Here is a 10487-nt window from a genome sequence, read left to right as displayed (position 1 = left end):
ACAGATTAAAAAGAAAATCACTTTATTTTTCCATGGAAAAAAACTAATGGAACAAGAACCCACAAATGTTTGAAGTTCAAAAATTTGTTTTATTGTAGCAAGGAGCCAGACCAATGACTAGGGATCAATACGCTTCACATGGGTACATGCACTTCAACTATGATTTCCTCTGTTTATGCCTCTTCTTCCTCCCATTGAAAGGTTCATACCTGTAAATGGGAAACATAATAACCTGGAGTTATGACAGAGAACAATTGTTTTATAAAGTGAATTGTCTCCTTGCTGTGCTACCGCAATATAACACTGTATAATTAAAACTGAAGCATAAACAAATGCTGCCCGTTTTTTTTATGTACTGCAGTTTGAACACTTTAAAATGCATATTTACTGGTAAACTTACAGCTCCTGAAACCCTGATCTGTACAGCTTGGTGGTGCAGCAGTTAGTACTGTTGCTTCATAGCTTCAGGTTCAAAATTAACCCTTGGGCATTGTCTGTGTGGAGTTGCACCTTCTCTCAATGACCTCATGGGTTTCCTCTGGTTTCTTTGCACGTCCTAAAGATGAGCTGCTAGGTTAACTGGCTATTGTAATTATCCCTTAGTGTAGGTAGGTGGCAAAAGAATCAAAGGGGAGTTGATGAATATGTGAGAGAAAATGAGTTGTAGGAATACAAAGAAAAGGACTCCATTGGTGGAATGCATTCTTATATCATAATAGGCAAGTACTATTCATTATGTCAAGCACAAATTTCTCAAATGGGTTCCTTGCAAGCACCTTTGCAAAGGTCAATCAATTAGTTAGCCTAGAACTGAAGCCATATTCTACCCAAAAGATTTTTGCTAGGTCTGTTGGCTCCTTCAAGATACTGACTCTTATCTTAGATTTATATCCCCTCCGCCACACCTCCTGCCTAATATAAAAATTTCTCTGGTCTGAAAATACACTTGCAGCTTTCCAGTTCCAATCTTGGGCTTGTTTAAATCACTTCACCCCTCAAGCACCTGGCCTTTCCCTCAGGAAGGAGTTCCCTTTCACCACTTTGCACGTACTCTTAAATACCATAAAATCACATCTCAAAACTGTTGCCCAAAGACTCCAGTCAAAATCCTTCCTTTTCCTGCTTGGTGTTCACTTCTCCCATATAAAGCGTCCCATTACAGCGTCACTGTATAAGATTAAATGGTTCTTACCTCTCCGGCTAAGGAACTGTCGCCCTCGAGCAGCAGTTCTCCCCATCTGTGGATAAAGTCGTACTCTTCTCAAAGGTTTAGGCTGTGTAATGGCAGCATCTACCAAAACATGTCAATAAAAAACTGAAATGCACAGGAGAGGATAAGCAAGGACAATAAACCAAAGTTAAAGGACTTAGACACTGGTAGCTTCAAGGTAACCCTAAATAATCTGTTCTGTGACACATCAACAGTTGAGATATCACTACTACCTCTTAAGCAGAAGGCTAAGGGTTTAAACCTCACTGAAGAGCCCGATACAAAACCTTAAGCTGATATTCCAATGTGGTAATGGAAGGAGTGCAGAATTGTTGAGGTGTGGTCTTAGAGATGTTAAATCACGACACTTGTCTTTTTCTCAAGTGATTCAAGAATCAAGACACAATATAACACTGGTTCCAAGAAGAACTGGTGTCCTGGGTAATTTATCCTTCAATGAACACCATGTGAAAAAAAGTTGATTATCTCACTGCTACTTGTGGGAGCTTGCTGCCAACTCTCCAGCTTTGTATTTCATGAGACGCAAAACACATTGACATGTCTCAAAGATTTATGGAAGGCCTTCCATAAAATGCATGTGTCTTTCTACAAAAAAAAATTTACACAAATTTTACATACACTTTCCATTATACTTCATGGAACAAACAATATTAGCCACTCCCCGATTTTTTGAAGAATTCTGTGTAATTCCCTCAACTGATGCACCCTTTTCGCACAAGGGCACCATATGCAATCTACCAGCAGTTTAATAAGAACATGCACAAATCCACCACAGCCCTTTGAAATTACATACCAGCTGAACTGGAAGGAGGATCCTGGCTAGTGGATGGGATATCTGCTTCTTCAGAAGGCTGGGCGGATTCTTCCTCCTGATGTCCTTCAATTTCCAACATAACATCTGAACTTAGACTGGGGTGGGAGGTGGAGGGAAGGAAGGCAATCTTTAGTTTATCTGCTAACCACTGCATAGGGTGAAACCCTTCCCATAAGGGCAACTCATTATAAAAAATTATAAATGAAACATTAACATAAATATCACACTAAAACAAACAAAAAAATAAAATAAACACTACCCTAGAGCATCAAAACTCCCTGTCAATGAACTTCCAGAGATAATCATTTATGATTTCCAATCTGCCACTTGGACAGATGATTGGTTTGAGCTACTCCTATGCATTTAAAGAAAAAGGAATAGAAAATGAAGAGAGATGTTAAACCAGACTACCAAATGCAGAACAGTAGAAGTCACTGATCTGATGCATACAACTCCCTCCCTCAGCCAGAATTAAGAAAATGCTTGTTTAAATGCAAACTAAATGTACATAAAAATAAAACCATAGAAAGCAGACCCGAGGTGGCACAGTTAGCAACTGCTTGAGCAAATTTTCATCTCAAGATCCTGCACTGAATGCTCAGAACTGCTCTATACCTTTGGCTCTGTAATTCTCAAATGGAACCAAACTGTTGCTCAGCAAAAATGCTCAGACACTAGCTACTAACTGTATGCCACACTTAATTTACATTATTTAATACATAAATTGCTGCATTACACTGATGAGCATGATTTCGCATTATACAGATAACAGAAGTGATAATCGGGCTTGGCTTCTTTAATAGGATAGAATCAAGGACTTGATGCTTCTTTCATTTGAGATATACAAGTAGAGAGGGAGATTTTTGGACATCAAAGTAATAGAGACAAGATTCTGCTCTGGTTTGACAGTTTATATTATGATTGAGTGAAAATAAGAGGCTAAATCTTTGTTACATTCATGGCACCATTCAACAAACAGATTGTTATGGAAAGTCATTAGGTTTGATCTGTAAACTATTTTACACAGAAGAGCAAAAACACGATAATAGACAAATTCCTATATAATGGCTAGCTGGAAGAATTTTCAGTCTCCCCAAGACTTACTTCCTTGGGCAACAACATTTCTCACTTGTTTTTGTAGTCATAGAGTCATACAGTATGGAAACAGGTCCTTTAGCCCAACTCATCCATGCTGACCAAGATACCCATCCAAGTTAATCCCATTTCTCTGTGTTCTGTCCATATCTTTCTAAATCTTTTATATCCATGTACCTGTACAACTGTCTTTTAAAAGTTGTTATTTTACCTGCCTAAACCACTTCTTCTAGCAGCTCATTCCATATAGGTACCACACTTTGTGTAAAAAGAAAGTTGCCCCTCGAGTTTCTATTAAATCTTTCCCTCTCACTGTAAGCCTGTGCCCTCTTGTTCTTGATTTCTCAACCCTGGGAAAAAGACTGAGTGCATTCACCCTACCTATGCCCCTCATGAATTGATATACCTCTATAACACATCACCCATCAGTCTCCTATGCTGCAATGAATAAAGTCATAGCCTGTCGAACTTCCCTCTATAACTCAGTCCTTTGAGTCCTGGCAACACCCTTGTAAAACCTTCTGCACTCTTTCCAGTTTAATAATATCTTTCCTATAGTAGGGTGACCAAAACTGAACACAATACTTCAAATGCAGCCCCAACAATATCTTGCACAACTGCAACATAACATCCTAACTTCTCTATTCAATGTCTTGAATCTAAAGGCCAGCATGCCAAAAGCTTTCACCACCACCCTGTCTACCAGTGACTCCACTTTCAGGGAACCATGTACCTGAACTCCAAGGTCCCTCTGTTTGACAACATTCCCCAGGGTCCTACCATGTACTGAGAAAGTTCTACCTAGATTTGACTTTCCAAAATGCAACACCATACACCCATCTAAATTAAACTTCATTTGCTATTCCTCGGCCCACTTACCCTGCTGATCAAGATCCTGCTGCAGTTCTTGACCTTCCTCACTCACTGCCTACACCACCATCATTTTAGTGTCATCTGCAAATTTATTAACCATGCCTTGTACATTCTTCAACATTTTGCTGTCCAAGGAATTAACATGGCTAGTGGGGTAATCAGTACACTGGCAACAACATGTCTCAATAAAGGGTACATCAAGGACTTTTGGCATATGTGTCATCTGTGTCACTTATTGATCATGCCCCCTGCATCATTCACTTGTATTATAAATAGCAAGGGTGCCAGCACTGAGATCTGTGGAACCCACTGGTCACCAGCAGCTAAATCATAAAAACAACACTTTACCATCACCCTCTGTCTCCTATTGCCAAGCCAATTTACCAGCTTGCCCTGGATCCCATGGATCCTAGCCTTTTGGATCGGTCTCCTATGTGGGACCTTGTAAAAGGCCCAACTGAAGTCCATGTAAATCACACCTACTGCACTGCCCTCATTTGTAAACTTTGTTAACTCTTCAAAATATTCAATCCAATTGATCAGACAGGATCTGCTATGCTGGCCATCTCTGATCAGTCCATGCCTTTCCAAGTGATCACTAATTCTGTCCCTCAATCTTTTCCCATTAATTTCCCTACCACTGATGTTAGGCTCACAAGTCTAATTACCAGGCTTTTCCCTGCTGCCCTTCTTGAAGATGGGGATCTACGTTTACCATCCACCAATCATCTGGAACCTCACTTGTGGCCAGCGACCATCTCAGACAAAGCCCCAGCAATCTCTTCCCTTGTCTCCCGTAACAGCCTGGGATAGATCTCATCCGGTTCTTGGGATTTATCCACCTTTAAGATCACCAAGGCATCAAGTACTTCCTCTTTATTTATTCCTCCTACTACAAAGTCCATTTCCTTTGTGAGTGCCAATGAAAAGTATTATTTAGGACAGTATCTATTCCTTCTTGCTCCATACACAGTTAGTCAATTCATCTTTGATGTAGAGTCCATTCAAAATTTAATCAGCATTCTAGGCCAAATTAAATTGCTGAAGGCTATTTCAAAGCAAGAGTTAATTTTTTAGAAAACTGTAACAAAATGTAATCAATTGTAAAAGTCAATGATTTAGGTGGTCCTTAAAAATAAGCGTCAATAGTGAACAGCATTAGTCTTTCTTCTTACCCTTCTTGGTCTGCTCCTTCGATAAACACTTCATCACCATCATCACCGCCTCCAGATTCAACAGTGCTGGACAGATTGCTTGTGGATGTTGCAACCATAGGAACAGACTGGGAGGCGTGCTCAGTTATATCTGTTTGTGGCCCCTCATTGAAAACAGTCACTGGAAGAATATAAAGTTGTTATGTATCTGTATGGGGGCTACAATATTTAAAAAAATCATATGATGAGGCAACAAATATACAATATTAATCTTATTTAAGGAAGGATGCAAGTACATAGAAAGCAGTTTACAAGAAAGGTTTGCCAAACTAATACCTGGAATACACAGGATACTTACAAGGAAAAGTTGGACAGTCTAGGCTTGCATTGCAGGAGTTTGTAAAAGTGTAAGATGACTTAATTGAAACATTCAAGGTCCTCAGGGAAAAAAATGAATGTTTTTTTTGAGAGAGAATCTAAAAGTTAGGGACACTCTTTAATAAGGGGACACCATTTTAAGACAGGGGAAGGGAAAAGTTTTTCTGAAGGTCATATGTCTTTGGAATTTTTCATCTAAGTACAGTGGAAGCAGAGTCTTCGAATATTTTAAGGCAGAGGTAGACAGACTCTTGAAAATGAAAGGGAATGAAAAGTTACCACGGGTTTGCAAGAACACACAATCAGATCAGAAGACTCAAGCAGCCAAGTCTACTCCTTGCTCCAATTCATACACATGCTCATATGTGAGACTGTATGCTTGTTTTAAGATAATAATGTCTGCTAAAAATGTTCTGAGGATTAAGCAGGCATGTTTCCATTTGCATTAAAGAATTAAGCTCCCAGCAACCTGTTCACAAGATGAGAACATGTCCAGTGACGACATTGCATCCTATAAGAAAGCCAGTATTTCCAGCTCAACCATTGGCTTTTAACAACAGTGTATATTCCATGCATTACCAACTCAGTGATTACACATGCAAAGACTCGAGCTACCTTCAGAATCAATAAATAACTGAAGGAATCATAATGTCATCACTGAGTTCACCATCACAAAACCTCAGCTATCATTACAATCCACAAGTGGTTCTGTCTTATGAAAGTACAATAACTTAAGAGTAAGGTAAAAGAAAAAGCAAGCTATTCAATTTTGAAAAAACACTCCTAACACAATAGCAACTCAAGGAATGGGATGAATAATCTCTTGAGTAGTCCCTCAAGCCATTCAATATCACGGCAGATGTGACACTCTACTCTTTATTTCAGATTTTTTAAAATATATAAACTCATCTTTCCCTTTCAATTTTGATGCCTCCACTGGAATTGGCAGTTACTTCCAATATCCCAACTTAACTTCATAGTTCAAACTTTGCTATGCATTAAAATGCTTCATTCCTATTACAGAAGCTCCAGTGCAAAAATCACTAAGTCTGAAGGAAAGTGCCAGGGTCATGAAATGTGTCAATTATTTGCTGGGTGCAAAATCTGGCCCATTGTGTTTTCAAATGCTAGCGCTGGGGAAGCATGTTGTTCAGAAAGAAGAGGAAGGGTCGCAAGGAATGATCCAGCATTATAATAGACCAACTTCAGTAAGAGTTACTACATACAGCAACAAAACAAAGTTGTTTTTATTATGCAGTTCTGCCTTGTGGAGGTTAAATAGGGAAGGTCAGAACACTAAACGAGGCAATTTAAAGCTGGCAATTTATAGGTCTCAAGAAATTTTACTGCAAAAACCAAATGCCTAAATTTGTTCTATACTGTCAAAAACACCAAAGAAAAATTCATTATTTTAAGTTTCAACAGAAAAGTACCAGCATATTATAGTCACCATCCCCAGTGCAGTTGCTCTTCCTCCAACTAGGACAGTTTCAACAAATTCATACCTGGTGCATGAACTTGCAATGGTGTAGTAGGTACACTGCGGCCTCCAGATTCATCTTCATGAACAGCAGCAAGGTAAATGGGAGTCTCGTACATTCCTAACCCTGTAGAGTCATGGTGAAGGTACTTATTAGCACAAAAGCAACTCTTAAAGAAATCATGAGAATAAGCAAAAAAAACCTGCCAGTGATCTGATCAAACAATGAGCAGTAAATGATTCCAATTATCTCATGTTGGTGTTGCTGACGGTGAGGAAGGTTGTCTGAGGCTACAGGAAGAGAAAGATCAGATGAGAAGTTGGTGGAATATTGGCAGATGGAATTTAATCCCAACAAGTGCGAGGTGATGCATTTTGGGAAGTCAAATATGGGTAGGAAATTTCAGTAAAAGGTAAGGTGCTAAGGCATGTTGATGAACAGAGGAACCTTGGGGTTCAAGCCCATAGTTCCCTGATAGTGGCAACATATACAGCATGCTTGTCTTGACAGATCAGGGCATAGTATACAAAAAACTGGGACATCATATTGCAATTTTATGAAACACTTGTTAGGATAGACTTGTGCCGTTCTGGTCACCACGCTATGGGAAGGATATGGTTGTGTTGCAGAGATTCACCAAGATGTTGCCTGAATTGGAGGACTTGAGTTATGGGAGAGATTGGACAGGCTGGGCTTGTTTTCAGTGAAGGAGACCAAGGGATGACCTGATAGAGGTATATAAAATTAAAAAGGCATAGATAGGGGAGATGGTCAGAATCTTTTTCCTGTGGTAGGAGAATCAAAAACAAGAGGGCATCGGTTTAAGATGAAAGGAAGGAGTTTTAAACAGAGTAGTTGATAGATGGAACTCACTGCCAGAGGAAGTGGTGGGGTCAGATACAATCACTACATTTAAAAAGACATTTAGACAGGCACTTAAATAAGCAAGGCAGAGGAGGATATAACCTAGTGCTCGCAAATGGGATCAGTATAGCTACAGATGGGCGGAAAGGTCAGCACGAATGTGGTGGGCCAATGGGCCCACTTCTGTGTTGTATGACTATGTGGCAGCTGCATTGCTTACTCTATAGCAACACTTCAGAACACAACCTTATCTTTTGAAAAACTTCTTACAATATTTAATTTAGACTAAATTTAGACTACTTAGGTGCTCTCTTCAAATTGAAATGAGATAGCTGGAGCTGCTCCACATCAAATACCACTTCTGCTCCAGTACAGATTGTTACTATTGATTCAATTGGTAATCGACTCACAGGGTCAATTTTGTGGCATGAAAATAATTCAGTTCCATTCAGCAAAACGGTGAAAGAATCAAAACGAAAATCATTTGTCAATGAAAAAGACACTTCTAAACTTTCAGAGTTGTTCCCTCTATTATGAAAAAAAAATCAAGGTAATGGAAGTATTAAGCAAAGAAAACATTCAAGTACCAGAAGTATTACGCTGCAAAAAGCATCTAAATCATTATTACCAAAGTGCTGAATGGACTGAATAACGTTGCCCTGGCTCACCCACTCAGAATGGCCACTTGTGGTTCACCTACACTCTCATTTTCATTGCCAAATGCAGAAGGCCCCTTTCACTGGCCTTCTCCATCTAATTCCAGCAGTGTATTCTGGTTAGCAACTGGGCCAAAGGCAGCACAGTGTAGAGGCTCCACCCATGAAGTTCCCTGATGTCCCTGACAGAAGAAAAAGCTGGGAGTGGAGTGTTATCTTCTGTCAAAACTTACGATTTTCTCTGACCTTCAGAGATAATTAAAATTTACCAAAATTGAATAAAGAATAATAATTAAAAATATTGAAGTAAAGCAAATTTATAAAAGTAACTTATTATCTCCTAAGATCAACAAGGTTTCTGATCCTGTGCAGGATCAGAGTGGTGCTTCTCCCAAGTAATGCTGGAGAATCCCAGCAAGACAGGGCTTTGTGCTGCCATCACTCCCACCCCACAACCCCACCCCCCACACACCAGTACGTCTCAGACTTCCACTTTCACAATGTACCTGACCAAATCCACAACCTACTTCACTCTGACCAGCAGAATGCCAGTTCTCTTCAGGAGATCATTGGCCACATTTCGGTCCACTGATGGAAGCATAGTTTATGAGACTGATTTTCAAGGTCCTCCATAATATGCTGCATTTATGTTGAAGAGATTTAGAATTTTTTGTCAAAATATTACCTCCTTGGGATGCCAATTGTCCAAGATCAGACTGACTTGAACTAGTCTGATTCATATCTTCAGGTGGTCCAAACCTAAAGCGAGGGACTCCTGTAACCTGGGGAGAACTAACCAGAGTTTCTAACATGAGTTTTTAAATTCAGAATTGCACAGAAGTATATAAACCAAACAAATTCAAAACACCTAGCAAGGCATGGATTTCCTAATTTTGAATAGCCAACCACTCTTTAAAATAAACATATCAATGTCATGGAAAAAGTCAGTTTCTCTTATATTTATTTGAAGCTCACCAACTTTCAAAAGAGGTCTCTACAAACTTGTTCTTGACTCCCCCATCTTCACAATACATTGAAAAGATCATAACCAATCAGAATAAAAAAGCCAGTCAGTCAAAAATCTTCACCACTCAGAATTTTACTTGTTATATTATTGTACAAAAACATGCCTCCTGTTTACTCAAGACATTTTGAAAAAAGATGCTTTATTTTGGACTTTGAGGGCAATAAAAGAGAAATCCCCTTACTGAATGGCTTCTGCAAACCCATCTGATCGGTGGGGCACAACAAGTGTCGGTGTACTGGGCACCATTCTGTCATCTTCATCAAAGAAATGTTGCTGCTGAAAGACAATGGTAAAGACCAGTCAAAGAAAAACATTATGTTTAGAAAACAAGACAAATAGTACCAATACTGCATTCTCTGACTACGAACATAGCAGTTTAAATAAGGTAATAGTATTTCAAAACTCAAAATTAATACACACACATGCGCGTGCACAGACAATTTTTTTGCAAGACAGAGCATGCTGTATCAGAATATCATGGAGATGAGACATTAATGGTGGGCCTTGTTAATTGATGTTAATGCAGACAAAAGATCTATTGTCACAAATCCTATTTGGATAAAACCACCCAGAAAATAGACAAAATGCTTGCGATTCACAAACTGGTTGATTTGTACTTTCTAAGATGGTCGGCAAGTGACCATAAAAGACAATCCTTAGCAGATTGGAGGAAAATAATCTCAACACAGCAGTACATGATTCCTACATAATGCACGAAGAATTCAGTTACTTACCACACCTCCAATGCCTGGAGTAAGCTGGATCCCTCCTCGACTTGATGAAGGCCGCCTCGCTGGTGGAAATCTCTGAATAATAGGAAGGATCATTATTCTAACAAATATTATGAAAAACTCCATTCCTCAAAAGGTGTTCAATTATTAAAACAGAGAGACCTATACATCATTCAAAGCTTA

General features: G+C 39.2%; 1 protein-coding gene across 4 annotated transcripts in view; it reads right to left on the bottom strand.

Moving 5' to 3' along the window:
• Positions 1-5: 5 nt before the first annotated feature.
• tprb (translocated promoter region b, nuclear basket protein) overlaps positions 6-10487 on the bottom strand; it is a 73579-nt gene continuing 63097 nt past the window's right edge. For 2 of the 4 annotated variants that reach the window (XM_052013042.1, XM_052013043.1), the window contains exons 44-51: positions 10308-10379; positions 9755-9849; positions 9232-9338; positions 7051-7152; positions 5189-5348; positions 2025-2140; positions 1193-1291; positions 6-209 (exon numbers count right to left, since the gene is read on the bottom strand). In XM_052013042.1, coding sequence (XP_051869002.1) covers positions 154-209; positions 1193-1291; positions 2025-2140; positions 5189-5348; positions 7051-7152; positions 9232-9338; positions 9755-9849; positions 10308-10379 — 807 coding nt within the window. In that variant the 3' untranslated portion in view covers positions 6-153. The remainder of the gene's footprint in view (positions 210-1192; positions 1292-2024; positions 2141-5188; positions 5349-7050; positions 7153-9231; positions 9339-9754; positions 9850-10307; positions 10380-10487) is intronic. The other 2 variants (XM_052013044.1, XM_052013045.1) reach the window with 1 other exon arrangement.

This window comes from Pristis pectinata, chromosome 3 (assembly GCF_009764475.1).
Source record: "Pristis pectinata isolate sPriPec2 chromosome 3, sPriPec2.1.pri, whole genome shotgun sequence".
Classification (NCBI taxonomy): domain Eukaryota; kingdom Metazoa; phylum Chordata; class Chondrichthyes; order Rhinopristiformes; family Pristidae; genus Pristis; species Pristis pectinata.
The sequence above is the reverse complement of the archived record's forward strand: the minus strand, read 5'-3'. Positions and strand labels throughout refer to the sequence as shown.